We start from the raw sequence: 23,619 nt of genomic DNA on the forward strand, positions 1-23,619 counted from the left end.
AGCAGGGCAGGAACCTGGAGGCAGGAGCTGATACAGAGGCCATGCGGGAGGGGGTGCTGCTTACCGGCTTGCTCCTGATAGTTTGCTCAGCCTGCTTTTTTGGGGGAGTGGGGTGGGTTTCGAGACAGGGTTTCTCTGTCTAGTCCTGGCTGTCCTGGAACTCACTTTGTAGACAAGGCTGGCCTCGAACTCAGAAATCCGCCTGCCTCTGCCTCCCGAGTACTGGGATTAAAGGCATGCGCCATCACGCCCAGCTCAGCCTGCTTTCTTATACAACACAGGACCACCATCCCAGAGACAGTACATCCACAATGGGCTGAGTCCTCCAAAATCACTAACTAGGAAAATATCCTACAGGCTTGCCTGTAGCCAGATCTTCCAGAGGTATTTTCTCAGGTGAGGCGCCTCCTTTCCCTGTATGACTATGGCTTGTGTCAAGCTGGCACAAAACCAGCACAAGATGTATCTGACACACCCATCCACTTATTCCTTTTAGCTCCCCAAGGATTTTATTTCTTTGAATGTGTTCTTGAGACTTCCTATACCATACGATTCACCACTCAAGGTACATAACTAACATTTTTAGTGCACGCACTGACAGAATCCACCACCACCACCCTGGATGGTAGGACATTTTCCACCACCTCATGGAGAAAGTCTGTCATCTAGCTCACAACTCTAACCCTAAAGAAGGGTGTGTGTGTGTGGTGTGTGTGTGTGTGGTATGTGTGGTGTGTGTGTGTGGTGTGTGTGTGTGTGTGTGGTGTGTGTGTGGTGTGTGTGTGTGGTGTGTGTGTGTGTGTGGTGTGTGTGTGTGTGGTGTGTGTGTGTGTGGTGTGTGTGTGTGTGTGTGTGTGGTGTGTGTGTGGTGTGTGTGTGGTGTGTGTGTGTGGTGTGAGGTGTGTGTGTGTGTGTGTGGTGTGTGTGTGTGTGTGGTGTGTGTGTGTGTGGTGTGTATGTGTGTGTGTGTGGTGTGTGTGTGGTGTGTGTGAGGTGTGTGTGTGAGGTGTGTGTGTGTGGTGTGTGTGGTGTGTGTGGTGTGTGTGTGTGTGTGGTGTGTGTGTGTGTGTGTGTGTGTGTGGTGTGTGTGGTGTGTGTGTGTGTGGTGTGTGTGTGTGTGGTGTGTGTGTGTGTGGTGTGTGTGTGGTGTATGTGTGGTGTGTGTGTGTGTGGTGTGTGTGTGTGTGGTGTGTGTGTGTGGTATGTGTGTGTGTGGTGTGTGTGGTATGTGTGTGTGTGGTGTGTGTGTGGTGTGTGTGTGTGGTGTGTGTGTGGTGTGGTGTGTGTGTGGTGTGTGTGTGTGTGGTGTGTGTGTGGTGTGTGTGTGTGTGGTGTGTGTGTGGTGTGTGTGTGTGGTGTGTGTGTGTGTGTGTGTGTGTGGTGTGTGTGTGTGTGTGGTGTGTGTGTGGTGTGTGTGTGTGGTGTGTGTGTGTGGTGTGTGTGTGTGTGTGTGGTGTGTGTGTGGTGTGTGTGTGTGCTGTGTGTGTGTGTGTGCTGTGTGTGTGTGTGCTGTGTGGTGTGTGTGTGTGTGTGGTGTGTGTGTGTGTGTGTGTGTGTGTGGTGTGTGTGTGTGTGTGTGTGTGGTGTGTGTGTGGTGTGTGTGTGGTGTGTGTGTGTGGTGTGAGGTGTGTGTGTGTGTGTGTGTGGTGTGTGTGTGTGTGTGGTGTGTGTGTGTGTGGTGTGTATGTGTGTGTGTGTGGTGTGTGTGTGGTGTGTGTGAGGTGTGTGTGTGAGGTGTGTGTGTGTGGTGTGTGTGGTGTGTGTGGTGTGTGTGGTGTGTGTGGTGTGTGTGTGTGTGGTGTGTGTGTGTGTGTGTGTGTGTGGTGTGTGTGGTGTGTGTGTGTGTGGTGTGTGTGTGTGTGGTGTGTGTGTGTGTGGTGTGTGTGTGGTGTATGTGTGGTGTGTGTGTGTGTGGTGTGTGTGTGTGTGGTGTGTGTGTGTGGTATGTGTGTGTGTGGTGTGTGTGGTATGTGTGTGTGTGGTGTGTGTGTGGTGTGTGTGTGTGGTGTGTGTGTGGTGTGGTGTGTGTGTGGTGTGTGTGTGTGTGGTGTGTGTGTGGTGTGTGTGTGTGTGGTGTGTGTGTGGTGTGTGTGTGTGGTGTGTGTGTGTGTGTGTGTGTGTGGTGTGTGTGTGTGTGTGGTGTGTGTGTGGTGTGTGTGTGTGGTGTGTGTGTGTGGTGTGTGTGTGTGTGTGTGGTGTGTGTGTGGTGTGTGTGTGTGCTGTGTGTGTGTGTGTGCTGTGTGTGTGTGTGCTGTGTGGTGTGTGTGTGTGTGTGTGGTGTGTGTGTGTGTGTGTGTGTGTGTGGTGTGTGTGTGTATGTGCATGCATGCACACACACGCCTGTGCATGCGCACAGAGGCTGAGGACAGGTATGGCTTCGATTGCATTTTCCTTCTGTTTTTGACACCGTGTCTCTCACTGCTTTTGGAGCTCACGGGTTGATCGTAAGCCTACAGGATTCTGCGAACACTTCGGGAGTGCTGGGACCCCGTCACCCTGTCACACTCCCTGAGCCACACCCTCAGCCTGAGACTTGTATTTTCATTCCCACTACACAGAGAGGGAAGCAGAAACAGCATGGGCCAGTAACTTTCCAGTAACGAAGAATGAGGGAGTCCTGGGGCTGGCGATGAATCCCGAGTCCCCCCACCTAGGAGAGTGGAGAGAAGATGAACTAGGTTGGGCTTCTGGGAAAGCGCTAGTTTGGCTTGAGCAGGCAGAAGGAGAGAGATGGCAAGAAACATGTGTGGCTTGGTAGATGGCAGTCAGGTGACAGAAAACCCTGAGGTAGGCTAAGAAATGTATCGACAAAGGGGCTGCTGTGCTGACCCAAGGTCTATCCCAGGACCTACATGGTAGAAAGAGAAGACATTCCTCCAGTGCCCTTTGACCTCCACATGCACTCATACTCATAACTGTGCATACACTTATGTGCCTCTCCAGGTCCGCGACACCGAGGTCTGAATAGCCATGTGTTTGGAGGAGGAGTAAGCTGGACTTACATTTGCTGGCCACTGCGATCTTTCCCATGGTCTCCCGGCTCACATGTACTTCCTGAAGAGAGATGGTCGGGGACACTAGGGGAGAAAACACCAGAAGCCATCATGACATGGTAGAATGGGAGGCGTCTTTACCTCAACATTATGTGCCCTAAATGAATAGTAAGCAAAGCAGAAGGTAGAACCTTACAGAAGTCCAATATTCCTCTCTCAAAAACCACCAGAGAGTGCGGCTGTCGTGTGCACCGCTGGGCTTGGCCTCGTTGTAGAGCACATGTGTGATGCCCTGGGCTGAACACTCAGCTCCCACCCCTCAGTCCCCAGTATTATATGGACAGCGTTTAAAAATCTCTCTCCTTCTGTGAAGTAACTTTGCTGTTTATATGTAGTATCTTGTGGAGGAAAGGGTTGTTGTTGTTGTGGCTCCTGTTGTTGCTGTCCACTTTTTAATACTGGATGGCCATGGAAACACTGTGGTCCCGAGGAGCTCTGTCCTTGATCATAACAATGTCCCCTCTGGATACAGCCCTTAGCTGGTATGTTCTTTCAAGGTCTTAATCTGCTGCAGGATAACACATCACTGTCATAAAAACGGTAAATTCACAAAAGAGGCAAATCTACAGAAAAGCAGCTGGGCAGATGCTGAAATGTATAAACTCACATGACTAAACTTAAAATTTAAATAGACTTGAGAAAGGATTGAATTGGGAGTTTTTCCCATAATTATGATGTTGTAAATGGATAATAACTTTCTAGAAAACAGTTTGGCCATGTGAGTGAAGAATCATAAAAATGGTTTTATCCTTTGACACTGTAGTATTACAACTGAAAATAAATCAGAAGGAAAAACAGCTGTCGTGAAACAGATGTTGCGGGAGGGAAATGTCGGTCAAGACCCTCTCCTTTGACAGTCTCTGTGCTAGAGGAATGCAAAGGCAGATAACAGACACACAAAAATATGTGGGGAAATGTTGAGACATTTACCAATACAGTTAATATGACCACGGCTAAAACATTTGAGGGTGGCATGTTCACAGATAAGATTTCTTGTGCTTTTTCATACTCAGTTATAATGGTGAGTGAGCAGTCAGGGATAATTTATAAAGACTTTGGGGCTGAGGGGGTAGCTAAGCGGTAGAAAGCTTGGGTGTCAGTCACAAGGCTGTGAGACTAATTTCTGGCACCCCAAATTTAAAAAAATAAGAAATGAATGACGTACCACAGCAGCCTTCAGGGCTGTTGAATGGGGGTGTCATGGGCACAGAGCGGGAGGACACGCAGGGAGCCATTCTGAAAAGCCAGCTCCCCTTTGCAACTTCAAAGAGTGGGGCATCTAGCTGCAGAACTATATATACATGGAGCTGCCGGACCAACATAACACAACCGTGGTGATACAGGCAGAGGAGACAAGCCAGAAGAGCAGAGCTTCACAGCGAGCACAGAGGACAGATGAAGCATCCTGACAGGGGGCTGCAGTGGGACACTCCTCTGCTCTCTGTTTCCCTTCCTCTGTGTGTCAGCAGACGGTCCCTGCTTCCCACCACTGGGCTGACCAATTAGTGAGCTCCACAGTCCCAAGCTATGGGACAGGCTCGCTGCATCACTGCACTGGAGACTCTCAGGGCCTGACAACTCCAGACTGCTGCAGCTCATCCCATAATCCCATGCGGACCTCAGTTCCCTGGAGACTGCCGAGTACAGGAACACGCACTGTCTTCCGTGTTCACGGACCTTCACTCCTCACTTGCATTCCATGGACACTAAAGTGTCCAGAAATAATAAGTCTACGAGTTGTGGACAAAGGGCCCAGGAGCCACAGACTCTTCACCACCATATAACAAATGTAGAAGTACTGTTCACTTTTAAAGACTTAACAGGAACCCCAAACCCACCCCACCGAGACAGGAACACTGGGGAGAGTCAGGACCAGAGGCCACCTGTTAACATGGCACTCGGCCACTTTGCCTCCTGCCTCACGTGCTGAAGAGTTAGAGCAAGTACCAGGATTCGGGCAGGCCTATCTTCTGTCTGGGTGACACCTCAGTGCTTTTAGCAAGCCTCTGTGTAGTGCTATAGAGTAGGACTAGAGCTACTTGCTTTAGCTGCTTCTAATCAAGCCTGCTGCCTCTTTTAAAGACCTCCTTCCCAGGCTCCAGAACTTCGCTGTCCTGGTGGCTGGGGTTGGCAATGCTAATGCACAGACAATACTGTAAACTGTGGGTGTAAGCAAACACTTGCTTACGGAGAGGAGAGCCCAGGCTCACACAGAGAGTTCCTACAGTCCTCCTGACTCCCGAGAGAACCCGTAATGACGGGGCCAGATCAGGAGTCAGGTGGCCTGGCTGCCATACTTCCAGTATCTGTGTCACCATGGGTTAGTGACACAGCCTCTCTGGATCACAGAGCCTTATCTGTACAGAGTGTTGGACAGATCAAGCATGGGAACAGGCGGACAGGACCACAGAGGGGAGGCACCATTATATGATGGGACAGAGCTCAGGCTGCAGCTGCTGATCAGAAACCTATTTAGGCCTAGCTCCTCCAGATGGCTTCTATTTAGGCCACGGAGACAGCCTCCTGTTCTCGGGGGCCAGGTAGGAGGTGACCAAAGTTGACTCAGCAGACAGAAAACACCTGCTCTCTGAAAGGCAGAGTAGGGAAGACCGCCCTCCTAGGGGCTTCTGTCTGACACCGCTTCAGTTTTGCAAAAGAACATACCAGGCTGGGCTTGCACAACCATCAGTATACATGTTCCTCCGCCATCTCTGTCCATCCTGCAGAGAGGCTACAACTTATGTGTGTGTGGGGGGGCGGGGGGGCAAAGAGGTAGGTTAATGGGAGGGAGCTGCGATCCTCTGCTTTAGAGTCTATGTCCTGAGCACAAGGTGTACTCCGAGGCATAGATTACACAGTGGTGGGTGATCCGTCTACACAGTCCTTCCCAGGGGGAACCACCAGCTGTCCAGAACTCACAGCAGTGCACTACAGGTCTGCATCGGGAACTACAGGGCACAGCCTCTAAGGGGATGAATGGGGAAATGACAATCTGGAAAACCAGAGTAGCTGTGTAGGGCACTGAGGGACGGATAGGAGTTTATTCGGTGACAGTGGCAGGATGGGGGGCGGGCAGGTGATCTGGCAGAGTAGCTTTCAGGATCCAGATGCTCTGGGAAGAGGAGACAGTAAGTGTGCTGTGCAGAAGGAGGAGACTTGCCACAGAAGACTCAAGATGAGGCAGGACCTCTTAGAGAAGTAGAAAGTCACTTAGACGCTTCAGGTAGGGGCAAAGCTGCGGCTGGAGGTGGTCAGATTTGTACAGGGGAAAGGCCGCTATGTGGAGAGCGAGCAACAAGGAGGGCCTGGAGGACCCAACCGGATCAGAATCATAGGGAGGCAACGGTAGAAGAGCAAGCAGAGAACAATGGGAGGCTGCCGGGGAGTGGAGATGTAGACTCAAGAGACTGCAAATTCATATCAGGGCTGGGAGGTGGCTCTGTGGACCATGGGCTTGCTGTGTCAGCATGAAGACCTGAGCTGGGATCTCCAGCACCCACAGGAGGTTGGGAGCAGTGTTGTGTACCTGCAACCCCGGCACTTGGGGACAAGCCCTGGTGTGGGGGTGGGGGAGGGCTCACTGCCAGCCTATCTCGCTGAAAGAGTGAGCTGTGGGTTCAGCAAAAGCCTTGCCTCAAAAGCTGAGGTGGAGACTGACCAAGGAGGAAGATACCTGACATCAGCTCTGGCTTCGGGCGAGCACATGCTTCCTCTTCTCCACACACACAAAAGATGATGTTAAAGCTGGTGGGGTCAGAAAGAAACCGAGCCCTCCGAATTTACAGCCCGCCGAGAGAGAGACACCTTACCTCTGAAGAACAGGAGCGTGTAGACGGCTGGTAGAAGCAGAAGTGGAGGCATGTTGTTAGACCTATACGGGCAGCGGGGAGAAAGAAAGCAGGCATCAGCAGAGAGCTCTGTGGCCAGCCCCAGCACGCCTCTACAGATACACCCAGGAACAGGACACCAGAGGTCTCGGTGTGATCACTGTAGCCTGGGGAATCAAGCCCCCGTAAACCATGAAGGCCTTTCCCAAAAATCTAACTTTAATCTGCTATCGGACATAGATCCAGCTAGCATTTACCTCAGATCCAGTCAAGGTCCTCCACAGCCTTTTGGAGATTTCCTGCCCCAAAGGTCCCCAGTCTAACCCCTGCAAGGTCCCAACAGGCCATGCGATCCCTCTTAAAGCCACTCCCCCCTCCAGAACAAGGTGAAGGCTGGAGTTGAACACTGTCATTTTCGAAATCCCCTAGCAAGTCGGGAAAGGTTTCTCGGTGCCTGAGAGCAACGCCAAAGAGGAGCTGCACGCCCCAGTTTGCTTTCGGATGCTGCGACGAAACACATGACCAAGAGCAACTTGGGGAGGAAAGGGTTTATTCAGCTTCTGCCATTAAGGGGAAGCCGGGCAGGAATCTGGAGGCAGGAAGAGATGAGGAGGCCAAGATGCTTACTGGCTTGCTCAGCCTCTTTTCATAGTCAACCCTGGAAGGACCGCCCACAGTGGGCTGGTACCTCCCTCCGCACCAATCTCTAATCAGGAAAATGCCCTCAAGCCGGTGCCCACAAGGCAAAGCGAAGGAGACATTTTCTCAACTGAGGCTCCTTCGCAAATGACTCTAGCTTCCTCAGGTTGGCAAAAACACACACAACACTGCACACTCCGTGTTGCCAGAACAAAAGTGTCAGAAGAGCTCCAAGTGCAGGGGAGGCCGTTGGCCTGCGGAGAGGGGTCACGTGATTCCAGATCCTGGGTTGCCAGCAAGGCAGACTTTCCTTCCTCTCCACACGCACATAGTTTCCCTTACATCCTAGACTGGATGTGGGACAAGCCCCTGCCTGTCACTGGGGGAATCCGGTGGAGGAAGCAGTCTATGAGAGGGAGTGAAGGACTTGGGGGAGATTTCCTACTCCTTAGCTTTAAAGCGGTTTCTAGGTTTTCAGCCTCTGACCTTGGATTGTGAATGTGCAGAAGCCAGAGGCTCAGGCCTGTGCACATCTAATGATGATTCCAAAAGCCACATTTCCAGCTGTGTGTGAGGAAGGGGATGTGAGAGGATCCTGCTTCCAGGACACCAGGAAACATGGCCCCTTGATTCATACCACAGGGCTAACCTACTAAAATATCATCACCTTTCCTTTTATCTGCCTCTGCTTGCCCAGCTGGGCATTTTCAGTATCCTACCTTCCTGTCATTAAAACAAAATTTGTGTTGGCATTCTGCAAATAGCTTCCTGGCAAGTAGCTCCCCACAAATGCTGGTCCCCGGTGCTAGCTTGGCAATCTTGATGGCATCTCTCTCGTCTGTCCCGTATTTTCACACAGCCCACACCAAACTGATCCTCTCATTTGCCAGGTGCCCAATGCTTACGACGAGGGATGAAGCCTGGCACCTGTACTTCCTGCCTGGTATCTAGGAAGAAAGCCACATGCTTCATAGGTAACAAAGACTCTCACCTGCAGAGAATGGGAGGAAGCTTCCAGGAGCATCTTTGTGTTCATATACTCTATGATATATATATATATATATATATATCAAGATAATAGGAGGGATTGCTGCTGCCAAACGGGTGAATTGTTATTTGGCATCCTGCAAAGCACCACTTCAGAATCTTCCAACCCAGTCACCACAAGTATTCAGTTTATTCTCATCTCCTTACATATCAAGACGTTCTTACAATATTAATTCAACACGGCTCTAGGTCAAGGATTTAATGGGATCTCGCTGTATTGCCCCAGCTGCCATTGAACTCCTGGGCTTCAGTGTGCTTCAGCCTCCTGAGTAGCTCTGACTACAATATACATCACCATGTTCAGACTAAAGGCGATTTTTAAATAAGCACGAACTCTGCAGTTAAAACCAACAACCACTCTTATCCTGTAAACATTCATTATAGGCTGCCACCAGGCTCCAGGTATTGGAGTCTTCTCTCTTAACCCTCCTAGCCAGCCAGTGAGAGTGTGTTTCTCTCATTATAGATGCTATATTACACACACATATGCTGAGGACTCGAGGAGAATGTGGAGCAAGGGAGAGAGACTCGGACAGGAGACCCAATGTGGGCATGGTGGCAGACGTTTAGGATCCAGGAAAAGGCTAAAACCCTAGGAACAGAGGAAGAGAATCCTGATCATATCTGACACCCTGAATCCAGCCCTCTGGTGGCTTTAACCAGCTAGTGCCTGCCTTTAGTTCCCATGCATGGTGAGACTTCCAGGGCCCTATGCATTCCTCTTGGTGACCTGTAGGCCAGAGGCAGGAAGCGAGTCTGTTTGCCAAGTCCTTCCCATTACAGAACCTCTCGCCCATTGCCTCCTTTCCTCTGTTCCATTACCTATGCTTGGCGTACATTATTCCACACTTCCAGGCAGCTGGATGTGGGAGCTGTGCTCAGATCTTCCCATCTGATTACCACACCTTTGCGGCACCTGCACCATCGAGTGAGGTCCGTTGCTAAATCATTCCACTGTACACAGACTAAGAAATGTATCTCTCAGACACAGCAGGGAACAAAAGCCGACATGAGGCTGCTTTTTTTTTAAATTTTTTTTTATTACGTATTTTCCTCAATTACATTTCCAATGCTATCCCAAAAGTCCCCCATACCCTCCCCCCGACTCCCCTACCCACCCATTCCCACTTTTTGGCCCTGGTGTTCCCCTGTACGGGGGCATATAAAGTTTGCATGTCCAATAGGCCTCTCTTTCCAGTGATGGCCTACTAGGCCATCTTAGGTTGAGGCTGCTTTTTAAAGAACGTCCCTGGGGGTGGCTTTGCAGGGCTGTGCTCGTCTTTTCTCAACCATCAGATATAAGAGTGCGGAAAAAAGGGAGACTTCCACCTCATTAGAAAATAAAACTTCCACAAATACTTGAGTGCCTCTTGCATGCTTTCCCCAATCTGCAGTATGGAAACCGGACTCCTTTGTAACAGCCAATGTGAGAACAGGAAGACTGAAATCAGAGGTAGTCCAAGTCTTTGCTATAACAATCGTCTTCCTTGTCTTTCACGTACTGTATCTTGCTCAGGCCCAGAGACTCAAGACAAGGGAACATTTTTTCCTAGTTTGATGTGCCAGAGAATGCCCTCTGCTTTCCTGCTCCTCTCTCTCCCCCTCTCTCCCCCTCTCTGTCTGTTTGAAACAGGGCATTGCTAGGCTGCTTAAGCTGGGCAGGAACTGCAAACGCCCCTCCTGCTTCAGCCTTCCATGCAGCTGGAACTATAGACTTGCATCACCACACCCGGCTAGGGATAGGAGTGTAAGGCTTCCTAGGAAAGGTTGTGTCCTCCTTAAAGAGAGCTTCAGAACCCAGAAGTCTCACAGGCAGAAATCAGCATGACAGCATGATGATGAATATATCGCTGTGGAGAGCCTGGAAGATTGGCCAATCACAGGCTCCCATTCACCCCACATCTGCTAAGACATCTGTAGACGGAACAGCTTTGGGCTCCCTTGGCTGACATCTATGTCTGTTCTCCATCGCACAGGACTCAGATGCTCCACAGTGAAGAGCTGCAAACCCTGGGGGAACTTGGAGAGGAGGGACAACACATGGGGTATTGAGTCAGGAGACTGGATTCCAGCCCAGTCTGCTTCCAGCAGTGGGGGCTCTGCAAGCCCCAGCCTCTGTGCCTTGATTCTCTCATCTGTAGAATGGTTAGGATCTCGCTGTTCTAACAGTGGGATAACATGAGAAAACTTTGCTGAGAGGAAGACGTTCATTTTCTACATGGTGGTAAGAGATTCTTACACTAAACTCACCAATTTCATCCAACAACATTCAGTCCTGTAGGGTTGTGTTAGCATATCCACTTTCACAGAGGACAAAACAGACTTGAGGCCACATGGAGCTAGAAAACTGCATTCCTGGACTCTAGCCCAGGTCTTCTCAGCCATGTCAATACAGGTGGAGATCTAGGTGGATTAGAAGCATGAACAAGCCAACAAGAGACCTGAGCATGAGCCTTTCTAGTACATTCTTTCACTTCAGTCTCTCAGCTTTCTTCTCTCTATAATAGAGGTGACACCGTTCACCTCTTTGCATGAGAAAGGTTGGCAGGATTCCACAGAACACCAGTCCAAAAGCCTCCTCGGACAAAGGCAACCCTTCCTAATTACAGATCAGAGGAACATGGTTAAAGAGCTGTGATTATTAACACCAAGAGGACTAGGGGTAGCGACCCTAACTTGAGTTAAGTCAGGGGGATGCACTGTTGGGGATGGGAAGGGCTTGTGGCTAGCCCATACTGAAGATGAAAGGGCAAACTGAGGCAGCACCTTCAAATACATTCAGCTGCTCTAGAAGCAGGGTCCCAGACGTCCAGACAGAAAAACGCAGACATGTCAAATCCTGCTGCATGCCCTTCCAGTGGTCTTGTATAAATAACACAATGGGCATTCTGAAGTAATCTTACTGGGGGAGGGGGGTTAGTTAGGAGTTCTATCACCGTCCTCCTCTTGCAGAACACTGGCCTTCAAACATACCCTTCATCAGAGCATGCCCCCCCACCCCGCCTTGAGAACAGCTCCATTTACCTATAACACATCCTCAAGATCGAGTCTGCTGGGGTCCTCCTGGGATCTCAGCCTGTCCCTCCTGCAGCTCCTTGCCAGCTGCTGTCTGTAACTACTCCAGCTGCTCAGGGTTAGGGTGCCGGAGTCTGGAAAGTGTAGAGGAGGGTGACTAGGTAGACAGCTACGGGGAAGTTGCTGGGGCAAGACTGTTCTGTAAGCAAGTCTGATAACTCACTGATTTGGCCTCTGGAGGATCAAACATTGGTACGCTGCTGGTATATTATCTGGGATGAATTTTGTTTATATCCCACCAAGGAAAAGCTCATACAACATTTCCAAATCACAATCTTTTTTTTTTCTTTTTCTTTTGTGGCGGTTCATAGTTCATAATTTTTCAGCCCACAGTTCTGAAGCACTTCATGGTGGTACCATTCCCACTCCCACTGCCATGAAAGTAGGAAATTTCCTTTATCCAATGGCAGTTATTAAGCATCTTCCCTGCACCCAGGACTTCGGGTGTCAGACAGTAAAAATGATTCCTAGTCATAGGACACACACACACACTAAGAGGACGGCTAACAAAGGCATTGTCACGAGGCGCTCTGCCCCAGAGTCGACACTGCCAACTAAGGAGGCCCTCCTCATGAAACTCCTTAAAAAGCCAGGAGTGGAGAACTGGATGTGCGCTTGTAACAGAAGAAACGCGTCTGAAAGATCATTGACTGTGTGATTTAGCTATATGGCATCTAGGAAACAAACCATGGAGATAGCCAAACAGATCAATCCTTGCCATGGGGCTAGGGAAGGGTAACATGAATAGGCAGTGGTAAACATTTGTCCAAGTGGATAGAATGTGTGAGTCCTCAACTGTGGAGTTCGAAGGCTCAGCACTTGTAACAAATCCCATGTGGTGGGGGATGGTAATAGAGCAGGTTGGGGGGGGGCAGGAAGTATATGCAAAGTCTTTGTACCTCTGCTCAGTTTGGCTATTAACTATAAAGCTAGCCCTCGGGTTTTCCCATCCATTCAACCACAGAAACACCGGCCTCTGGCTGGCTTGTTCCATAGTCTGCTGAAGGCAGCCAGCCGATGGGGGTGGGTTGGTTTGTCTTTAAGTTCTGGGTGGGTAGACCCAAATCAGATTTGACGAGAAATACTTCCTTGATGGATTTTCAGGCACACTGGGGATGATAGAGGGAGGAGTCCTTCTGTATCCCCGGGCTTTACCTCAGAATCAAGCCTAGAAAATTCCATGCCCTGGAAGGTAGCTTTGAGCTAACCATCCAGACGCTTTCCGTTTCTTTCTCAATAAGATGATTTCGGAGCAAAAGAGACTTTGAAGTTTTAGGACTGAATCTACAGGCATTCAGAGGGCTCTCGGTTTATTTAACCAAGGGAGCATATAGTGGGATGCCATACCACTGACAATCATTCCCTTCCCTAGTGTGGTCCTTACTGAGAAGTCCAGGCTGATGCCGGCAGGCAACGCTGTAAGCAAACACAGCAGAGCACCATCGCCCCATTCCCTCTGTCTAGCGCTCGGACCTTTAAATCACGGATTTTCAATGTGCTGGGCCCTTCCCACTTTGTCTCTGCCCGCCACTGAGGTCTGGTCCCGGGCAGGCTGGAAAAGGGCAGAGAACAGGGCTGAGCCAGGTGATGTTTGCTGCGGGGAGCCGGGAGGCAAACATGTCTCTCCCAGGCATGCTTTCTGCAAAAAAGCAGAACCCTTGTCTCGCTCTCAGAGCAGCGAACTTCCCTCGAGTTCTTCAGGAAGTGACTTATTTGAAAGGACGAGGCTGTCTGGCTAGGCAACCCGGGTGGAAGTGCTGTAGCACCTGAGTGTTCATAATACGGAGTGAGGAGCACGTTCCCAAAGCTTTTTATCAAAACTCCAGCCCCTTCTGCAGTGGCCAGGGAAGGGGTCCCCACGACGGCGCCAGGCCGCTCGCGTTTCTCCATCCGCAGCCTGTCCCCCGCCCCCACCTCCCAAGCCAGCACCCCTTACCTGGTGCGACGCCGCGTGCGCTCTCCGGGACGGCGTTCTTCCAGGCGGGCCGCTTAGGTGCGCGCGGACAAAGCGAACAAAGCCGGCGGCACTCGGCTCGGCTGGGCAGGTAGGGGCGCGGGCTCAGGGCTGGGGCTCCGCACGCTCGCTCGCTCCCTGGCAAGGGTGCGCCCAGTCCTCCGCCCCGCCCCGCCCCGCTCGTTGGAAGGCGTGGGGCTCCCACCCGCGGAGCGCACAGCTGCTCTGCCCGCGGCGTAGGCTGGGCTCCGTTCGGGGGGCGCTGCGGCTCGCAGCCACGTGGGGCACCTGCTGCTCTCTCCCAGCAGAGGCGGGACGGGCCGCTCGGATGCAGCCTGTGAGGATCCGGAGGTTCGGCGTGAGGGCGGCGTGAGGCGGCGCAGCCACTGCTCCAAGGGAACCGCGCCCGCCTCGTCCCTCGCCCTGCCGGGCACTTAATCAAAACTACATATTGTGTGCTCATTGGAAAAGTTTAAAAAATAGAAAACAAGAGAAAGCAAATAGAAAAGCCACTGGTACTCAGCTGCAGACCACTGGGAAAAAGCTTTCATGTCCTCCTACAAAACCTGAGTTTCTTCCATTGATGCTTGATCGTCCACACCTGAGTTGAACATCTGCGGTTTGGGCCATTGTAACTCTGCTCTACCTATATACACCATTTGCTACTGCTTAATGCTGAGGCCTCAAGTTTAACACTCCAATCAGGTATCTCGGTGGGGCGGCCCAATTACATTTGGAAACAAACTAATAAATTTCCTACACTACAAGTTATATACAAGAATTACATTTTTCACACTTGTGTTTGTGTGTGCAGGTGCATCACATGTGAAGACGTAGGAGGATCTGGGGGTAGTTTTGTTTTTTGTTGTTGGGTTTTTGTTCATTTTGGTTTTCTTCCACCACATGGTTTTTGAAGATTGAAATCACATTGGCAAGCTTGAGGGCAAGTAAGTGTCTTTGCCAGCTAGGCTATCTCCCTGACCAAGGTCTGTTGCTTTTGTTTTTGTTTTAACATAACTGTCTTCCAGGAAGCTCATCTGTTCCCTATTTTTTGCGCTTTCCCCCTGTATTCCTGTAAATGCCAACCTGCCAGGTAAATACTCCATTTTGTATTTTCACACATTCTTTGTATTTAGCATCTCTCTGTTGCATTGGAGAGGGGACAAGGTTATTATATGTCTCTTTCTTCACTCAGTTCTCCCTTCCAGTACCATAACTGGAGCACCAAAAAGTAACCCAAGTAGCACTGAGGGGAGCAGGTGTGGGATCAGTGGGGGAGCCTGCGTCCTGGGTGAGAGGGCCTCAGTTCCATACCAGCAGATTTCAGAGAAATGAAAGGCACATGTGGAATTTCAAATGTCTTAGTGGGTATACAAAGGACAAAACCAGGCAAAGTCATCTTAAAATTAACCCACACGCCCCACGTGTTTCTACATGCAATCAATGCATACTGTACTAAGCCTTCAAAATGCAACAGCGTACACACTGAGCAGTGGTACCTGTGAGTAGCCCACGCTGCCATGGACAGCAGCCCTTAGGAAGGCACCTCTGACAGCCTCCCACCCTTCCAGTGGCGGCTTACCATCTCCCTGCCCTTCTGCCTAATTAGGCTTACCATGGAAAGACTTTTGGCTACTTTGTGGATTCTTCTTTCTTCCAAGCTTCCCTCTCCCCTTAACCCTCCCTTCCAATACCCTAACACTATGATGGGAGAGAGAGAAAAATCCCCAAATAAAGTCAGGAGTAGGAATGGGGAGAAGGTGGAAGAAAGAAGAACCCACAAAGTAGCGAAAGGTCCATTTTATCTGGGATAAAATGAAAACATATTTCCATAATATTTGGAAGCAACCAAGAGTCTTACCACACCTAACATTTTTTTACCTAATTGGAATGACTTCACATTTCACCTCATAACTAAAGTCTCAGCATAGTCTGGGTATGTAGCACTTGCCTGTGTGCTGTCCTACCACTCCTAACGCTCCAGGGAAGCTGGTGGTACCTTCTGCCTCAGAAATAAGAGTTGCTGCAAACTTTTCACAAAGCTGTCCTGCCCAGAGGCTCTGGGGACAAGCAGAGGGATTAAAGGTGTGTGCCGCCGCTGCCTGGCTGAGTAACTGCTCTCTTAAAGTGCATTTGCACGAACTGCCCTGTAGTGTTTCTGCTGCACACACACACACACTTCTAAGTCCAGGTGAGAGCCTCAACCTGCTTGAGACAGAGCAGGGTGGAATGACTATGGCTCTGGAGACAGCGAGGTGGTGCTCCTCGGCCATTTCTGCAGCCTGTTGGTTCTGTAATGCAGACAAGACGCTTCACCTTTGAGATCTTGACTCGTGGAGGATGGTGTTGTAATTACTGACCCGAATGCTTCACCTCCACGAGGAAAGCATACTTGAGGAGAGGCAAATCTAGACGCACCACAGACCTGCCACAGTGAGGACTTCCTGTGACACTGAGGGCAGTGAACAAAGGCTTAGACAACATCACCCACGTTCCAAAGCAAGCTGGTCTGCAGTGGGCCTCACCTTCAAGTGAAGCTAAAAGTTTTAAAACTCTGTGGTACTTGGTACTAACAGTTGTTGGCATTTAGTCTAGGCTCTGCCCCACAGTTACCTGGCAACAGCCAGGTGTGCCTGACTTACTGTTAAAGGGGCTGCTTGCCCCTCCCTCTCTCTTGTTCCCTTACCCTCCCCCTCTCCATGTGTGCTAATGGCTGGCCTCTACCCCCCCACCCCACCCCCACCCTAAACTCTATTCCAAACTCTATCCGAATGTGGCTGAAGCCTCAGGGGGAAGGGATGCCTCAGCGTGGGCCTGCAGAGGCACCCTCTCCCCCCATACCATACCGCACCTCCACCAAACAGATCCCTGGCATCTTATCTATTTATAAAACACAACATTGGTGCCGACATCCAGGATTTAGAAACTCAAAGACAGTCCTCACCCCTCTGGTGAGAACCTTCCAGGAAGGCCCCCAGCCCTCTCTAAGGTGTACAGCTGTCTCTACTTGAAACACATACCAGTTGCTAGATGATCCAGATAACAGAGGTGACAACACCTGACAAGTGTTGCCAGTGTGATACCAACAGCTGGCCACTGTAAGTGCGGAGGGAGCGTGGCAGACTCAAACCTTTGCCTTCACAGAAACTCTTGATTGAGCTAAAAGTCACACTCCCAAAGACCCCTGTGTCCATGTATATAGCAGAGTCCTCTCCATTTCTGCCCCCGAAGTTCACACGACAACTTGGCTCTTATTCCTGTTCCTTAGCCCCATCTCACTGGATTGATCTGAAGCCCCGAGGCACACAGCAGACTAGCTTCCTGAGGGATGGTCCCTGAAACCTTGATACTTACAAGCCTCTGTCCAGGAAGTCATCTGTGGACAGACACATCCAAGTTTATATTGATCACAACGTCAGGAACCCAGCTGGAGTTCAAGAAATATTTGTGGAATAAAACATACACCTCTCATATTAAAATGGGTGAGAAATAAAACTCAATGCTGTGGCGCACTGCCTGGGAGACTGGCTTCAGGTGACAATTCTACCTCGTGGAAAGGAGCTGCTCCACCAAGTAGGAAATTCTAATGACTTCTAGTCACCTTTCTAGGACCACGTGGGATCTGAAGCAATGAAATTTGACTTGGGATTCTGGCCTCTTCCAAGAGATGTCTGGCTTCTCATGGTGCAAGGGCTGTCCTTGCCACAGCACCGCAGCCACCTGTAGTCATGTGGATGTTATAGCATCTGTGGATGGACAAGGGGGTCCCCAAAAGGCCAGCAGTAAGCACAGAAGGGCAAGGTGAAAACAAGTGGCTTTATTGCCTGAATCAGGACAAATTTAACTGTTTGAGGCGCGTCAGCATGCAAGCAACTTTTTACATGAGACTCAGCAGAGGCGCCGACTCACACTGTCAGCAAACCCACCCACGGCAATGTTTACTTATCAACGTTGAGTTGGTGATGTCGTATTAGGTTGCCACAGGGCCACATGGCACTGAAACTGTGGGACAATTACGAGAGACTACTGGGCTGTCAGGAAGGCACACTCTACTGCACATGGCTAAGGTTAAGACAATCTGTGATCATGAGGTATGACAAATGTGCTCTCCATTTTTAAATTGATGACTGAATTTGTGTTTGAGAAGATAATGAATTATTTCTAGAGCATAAGTCTGAATGGCTACAGACTAGTGGGTAAAATCCCAGGAGGCCCTCTGGAGTCTTCCTAGTGCCAAGGCTGGAGCTTGTGGACACACTATGATCCAAGATGAAAAGCCAAGCCATCCAAGCACAGCTGAGAGAAGCAGTGCACATCCTTGGAGTGAGCCACAAGTTACACAGGGAAACATGCCACCCAGAAGCAAGGAACCAAACAGAGCCCATTGGGATGAGGCAGCAATGACAGGGAGCATCTCACTGGCAAAGGCCTGAAATGTACAAACAGTGCTAAGACCCAGCTACCCGACCACACCTATCCAAGCAACACCTAGCCGCCTTCTCTTCAGCACTTTCAAGACAGAGAGATGCTAGAGCTGGGACTGTAGCTCAGAGGAAGAGGAGAGCTTGCCTCATACATGAGAGGCTCGAGCTTCTATACTCAGTAGAGCAAATACACACACACACTCTTAGCAGAAGGTACCTCATATTCCTTCCTAGTCGTCTCTTACATTTTGAATCTTGATGTCGTTTTGGTCTTGTCTGTAGTGAGAAAGCATCTAACTAGGCCCTTGCTGGCTTTGAACTTGAGGTCTTCTTGCCTCATGCTGCTCATGGCTGGGATTACAGGTGTGCACCACCGCGCCTACCTCATACATGAATCTCTTCTGTAAGATTCATGTATTTCGTGGAAAGAATTGGGGAGAGGGCAGCAAACCCAACAGAACAAAGTAAGCAAGCTCAGGCGGAGTGGCCAAAAGTCCCTAAGGAAAGAAGAGGAAGCAACGATTCTAGTGAACAAAACACAGACACAATTCTTTCTCAGGTCTGGCGTTTGCTGTCTCTTTTCTTTCCAGTGTCTATTTCCAAGAGATGATGTTTCTGAAAGAGAAAAATCAGCCATCATTATGGTTTACATAAAAATCACTATGGCTCTTAACTTCAGTTTTAAGTACAAGCAAGCCAGATAAACTAAAATTACACAAATTTAGATTATACATGTCAGAGAAAAATTAAACAGCATCATAAGTGTTTAATTTTTATTGATACTGACATTAATCAGAGTGAATTCTCTACAAATATAAAATGCAGCTATTGGAGTTCTTTCCAAATATAAAAACAAATTTCATTTTAACTTATCTAATTATCCCTTTAAGAACAATATTAGCACCTCTATTTACAAAATTTATAATGCAGTAACACCTTTGTTATGTACATAGTTTTTTAGACAAGGTCTTATTAGACCAAGCTATCTTAACTCCACGTCTCACACGCCTCAAATCCCCAAGACAGCACTGCAGGCGTACCTGACTGATAATTACTAGCTAAAACCACACAACACAGAAGTTATAAAAAGCCTTAACATTTTGAACACATATGTCTGTAAGTAGATTAATTAAGGTGAGAATAAATATCCAGTTTTATTTTCCTCCCAAATGAGAAGAGAATGCCTGAGTACCTATGTCATCTCCTCATTCCATGCCCTACAGGTCCAGACTAACCGAGAAAGAGGCTGTAGCTCAGGGCACACACAGCAGCTGGGACAGCTCCTCACCTGTAAGCTGTACGCTCCAGCCTGCAATAGGGGGTGAGGTGTGGGATGCACACTAAGAGCCTGCATGGACACCGTGAGCCTCTGCTTCCTCATCAGACAATAAGGTCGTTCTACTACATGTGGGGGTGGGGGCAGGGAGCAGGGAGATAGATACAAATGTGTGTAGTATATGGAGAGGGAGCAAGGTGCGCTCAGCTCTGCCCACAGGTGTGAGCCAGTCTTCCTCAGATTGTTCCCACCTCCCGTTTTCGATGGCCTGGAACTAATGAGCAGGTTAGGCCAGCAGTTGCTGAGCCGCAGTCTCCGCTTCCCAGTGCTGGGATTGTGACAGCACAAACCTTGCTCTGCACTTCTGCTTCAAGGATGCTGTGAGGACTGTGTGCGATATGAGGCCCAGCCCCGTACACAGTGCTGTGTGGGGGAAAACTAGTGTGTGTTATGTTTTAAATCAAACATTTACCATTCTAGGCTTTCTAATTTTCTAGAAACAATTGAAAATGGCAGCTTTATCTTAAATTATATGAGCACTCTCAGTATCTCTCTGAGGAGAGTTCACTACACAGATGAATAGACCAAAGTACAAATGATTAATTAGCTAGGCTAATTCCAGAAGCCTGTATCACTGCATGCTCTTCAGTCGGTCTAGTTAAAATCTTCATTAAATTCAAGATCTTAAGCTCAAGCATAAAACAGAAATCAAGTATAGAGATGCTAAACCGTGACAATGGGAACTGTTGCTCAGGGTGTCAGCTTAGGTGCTAGCTTCCTTAGGGACAAACTCAGCAGAGGGGTCGCACTCAGTCAGCACTGCTGCTCCAGAGGAGCGACAGCCCAGGGAATCCCAGGAGCTGCTGCAGGAGCATGGAAGAGGCAGCTCTGGGCCGACACTGCACCAACCCCACCCCTCCAGCACACACACAGGGGTGAATGAGTGGGGAATCTCATTTTGTCCACAAGTTCCAGTTGGCCGCTGGCCATGACTACTTTCTGATGGCCCTGTGCTTGCGAGATCCTGACAGTAAGACACGGTCGGGAACTACTGGGATGGGCCCAGCACACTCTCTCAACAGTGCCACAGCACAGCCTGCTCCAGTGTCACAGGTGACAGAGTGCCTACCTTCCTCGCTCTTCTATCCTTGCCCAGACTCAGGACTAAAGCTACTGCAGCAGACAGAGTCAGTGAGGCCTGAGAAGACGTCAAGTCTGGACACAGTCTGAGGCTAAGCTTCACCTCATGACCATCTTTACAAGTCTCTTCACATACTAATGATGTGAGCAATTTCAAACCAACGGCTTCACATAAGCAGCCTGGAGTCGGGTGCATCACAGAAGGGGACACAGGAAACTTACTTAGCTTCTCAGCAGCTTCTTCATCTCTATGAATTTATTTTGGTTGGTTGGGTTGTTTAAGAGGAAGAGGAGAATCTGCTCATGTTTCTCAATCTGCGGATGGAAAGGAGACAGGATGGTCGCTCTCAGTGTGAGTGAGGCGTGTGGCTGGATGGAAAGGAGACAGGATGGTCGCTCTCTCAGTGTGAGTGAGGCGTGTGGCTGGATGGAAGGAGACAGGATGGTCGCTCTCTCAGTGTGAGTGAGGCGTGTGGCTGGATGGAAAGGAGACAGGATGGTCGCTCTCTCAGTGTGAGTGAGGCGTGTGGCTGGATGGAAGGAGACAGGATGGTCGCTCTCTCAGTGTGAGTGAGGCGTGTGGCTGGATGGAAAGGAGACAGGATGATCCCTCTCTCAGTGTGAGTGAGGCGTGTGGCTGGATGGAAAGGAGACAGGATGATAGCTCTCTCAGCGTGAGTGAGGCGTGTGGCTGGATGGAAAGGAGACAGGATGGTCGCTCTCTCAGTGTGAGTGAGGCGTGTGGCTGGATGGAAAGGAGACAGGATGATTGTTCTCTCAGTGTGACTGAGGCGTGTGGCTGGATGGAAAGGAGACAGGATTGTCGCTCTCTCAGTGTGAGTGAGGCGTGTGGCTGGATGGAAGGAGACAGGATGGTCGCTCTCTCAGTGTGAGTGAGGCGTGTGGCTGGATGGAAAGGAGACAGGATGATCCCTCTCTCAGTGTGAGTGAGGCGTGTGGCTGGATGGAAAGGAGACAGGATGATAGCTCTCTCAGTGTGAGTGAGGCGTGTGGCTGGATGGAAAGGAGACAGGATGGTCGCTCTCTCAGTGTGAGTGAGGCGTGTGGCTGGATGGAAAGGAGACAGGATGATTGTTCTCTCAGTGTGACTGAGGCGTGTGGCTGGATGGAAAGGAGACAGGATTGTCGCTCTCTCAGTGTGAGTGAGGCATGTGGCTGGATGGAAAGGAGACAGGATGGTCGCTCTCTCAGTGTGAGTGAGGCATGTGGCTGGATGGAAAGGAGACAGGATGGTCGCTCTCTCAGTGTGAGTGAGGCGTGTGGCTGGATGGAAAGGAGACAGGATGATTGTTCTCTCAGTGTGAGTGAGGTGTGTGGCTGGATGGAAAGGAGACAGGATGGTCGCTCTCTCAGTGTGAGTGAGGCGTGTGGCTGGATGGAAAGGAGACAGGATGATCCCTCTCTCAGTGTGAGTGAGGTGTGTGGCTGGATGGAAAGGAGACAGGATGGTCGCTCTCTCAGTGTGAGTGAGGCGTGTGGCTGGATGGAAAGGAGACAGGATGATCCCTCTCTCAGTGTGAGTGAGGCATGTGGCTTCACGTAGGGAGCTGCACCTACCTGTTTCTGTAACTCCGTGCAACAGCAATCTGTGCTGTGTGGTGTCTCTAGAAGCAAAAACAGAAACAAAACAGGCACTAGGTTATGGCAGTGAGGGAGCCAGTGGCCTCAGCCTCGAGCCAGCATGCACCTGTGTGTCTGTGTCTAAGTGTCAACTCCGCAGGACATCACCCACCCAGTCATGTGCTGTGTCCTGGACTCTCAGACCAGCAAAAGATTAGGTCTTCTATGATGTCTTAGGTCTTCTAAGACTTCTCCTGTTGCTTAGATCAAAGAGAACCCGAAGAAAGGCAGGGCACAGTTGCAGCCATTCCAAAGCTCTCAGTCTCGACTCCCACAGCACCGCTGTCCCTGACCTTGGGTCAGGCTGAATTGCCACAGGAGTGCAGCAGAGGAGGAGTGGGTGGGGGACTGAAGCCGTGAGGAGAGAGACAATCAGAACAACTCAAGCAGCAGCCTCTGCTGTGTATTACGCTTAAGAAAGTACCTTTAGTGGAAGCACTTTTCCTTTTAGATGTGAGGTTTTCTGCCAGGCCACACATCACCAGATGCTCAGCTATATTGATCATCCCGTTCTCAGAACATTTTTCAACTGACACTGCGTGGACGTTCTTTGAAATGGCTTTCACGGAAAGAACCACACTCTGGTTCAGCATGGCATTTCTCAGCAGCTCCATCACTAACTGCGAACAGCTTCCATTCAGCTCCATCAGCCCTGGAAGAGTCACACCCTGAGCTTTCTTCACAGGTCTTCCTGTTTTTAAGATTTATTTTCTTTATTTACTTTTGTGTGTATGAGTGTACTGCCTACACACATATATGTGTATACCACCTGCCCACAGAAGTCAGAAGAAGGTGTTGGCCTCCCTGGAAATGGAGTTACATACAGGTGGTTGTCAGTCACTATGTGGTACTGGATATTAACCCAGGTCCTGCAAGAACCATCAGTGCTCTTAACCACAAGCCGTTTCTTCAGCCCCATGTCTTTTGTAGAAGACCATATTTAGGACGCTGTCTAAGGAGATTGGCGTGGCTGGCATCAGCATGTTGTAAGGCACCATGCACTAACTGAGGCTTACGGCACAGAACAGACACACTCATGCCTATGGGCTCTGGTGGGAAAGGACAGTGCAAAGGCCAAGCATGCTACAGAGTCACTGTCATCATCTCTGAGAAAAGCAGGACAGGGCCACATCAAGCATTCTCATTTATCTGCTCTTTGCATATTCCAACTGGACGGGTAAGCAGTGGACAGGTCAGCAGTGGACAGGTCAGCAGTGGAGAGGTAGGCAGTGGACAGGTCGGCAGTGGACAGGTCGGCAGTGGACGGGTCAGCAGTGGACAGGTCAGCAGTGGACAGGTCAGCAGTGGACAGGTAGGCAGTGGACAGGTCATCAGTGGACAGGTCATCAGTGGAGAGGTAGGCAGTGGAGAGGTAAGCAGTGGACAGGTCAGTAGTGGACAGGTCAGCAGTGGATGGGTAGGCAGTGGACGGGTCAGCAGTGGACAGGTCAGCAGTGGACAGGTAGGCAGTGGACAGGTCATCAGTGGAGAGGTAGGCAGTGAACAGGTAAGCAGTGGACAGGTCGGCAGTGGACAGGTAGGC

At 50.0% G+C, this 23,619-nt stretch overlaps 2 protein-coding genes across 13 annotated transcripts in view; both read right to left on the reverse strand.

Moving 5' to 3' along the window:
- Nucleotides 1-13,816, reverse strand: part of Vwa2 (von Willebrand factor A domain containing 2) — a 39,696-nt gene extending 25,880 nt beyond the window's left edge. The window contains exons 1-4 of one of the 2 annotated variants that reach the window (XM_085834265.1): nt 13,578-13,816; nt 11,591-11,715; nt 6,863-6,924; nt 3,003-3,077 (exon numbers count right to left, since the gene is read on the reverse strand). In XM_085834265.1, the coding sequence (XP_085690391.1) occupies nt 3,003-3,077; nt 6,863-6,924; nt 11,591-11,601 (148 nt within the window). In that variant the 5' untranslated portion in view covers nt 11,602-11,715; nt 13,578-13,816. The remainder of the gene's footprint in view (nt 1-3,002; nt 3,078-6,862; nt 6,925-11,590; nt 11,716-13,577) is intronic. The other variant, XM_021152258.3, reaches the window with a different exon arrangement.
- Nucleotides 13,817-17,405: 3,589 nt separating this feature from the next.
- Tdrd1 (tudor domain containing 1) overlaps nt 17,406-23,619 on the reverse strand; it is a 47,158-nt gene continuing 40,944 nt past the window's right edge. For all 11 annotated transcript variants that reach the window (XM_021152234.2, XM_085833949.1, XM_085833948.1 and 8 more), the window contains 4 exons: nt 22,501-22,728; nt 22,014-22,060; nt 20,658-20,750; nt 17,406-18,634 (listed from right to left, as the gene is read on the reverse strand). In XM_021152234.2, the coding sequence (XP_021007893.1) occupies nt 20,658-20,750; nt 22,014-22,060; nt 22,501-22,728 (368 nt within the window). In that variant the 3' untranslated portion in view covers nt 17,406-18,634. The remainder of the gene's footprint in view (nt 18,635-20,657; nt 20,751-22,013; nt 22,061-22,500; nt 22,729-23,619) is intronic.

The sequence above is a fragment of the Mus caroli genome, unplaced genomic scaffold (genome assembly GCF_978045245.1).
Source record: "Mus caroli unplaced genomic scaffold, Mus_caroli_1 scaffold_20, whole genome shotgun sequence".
Lineage (NCBI taxonomy): Eukaryota > Metazoa > Chordata > Mammalia > Rodentia > Muridae > Mus > Mus caroli.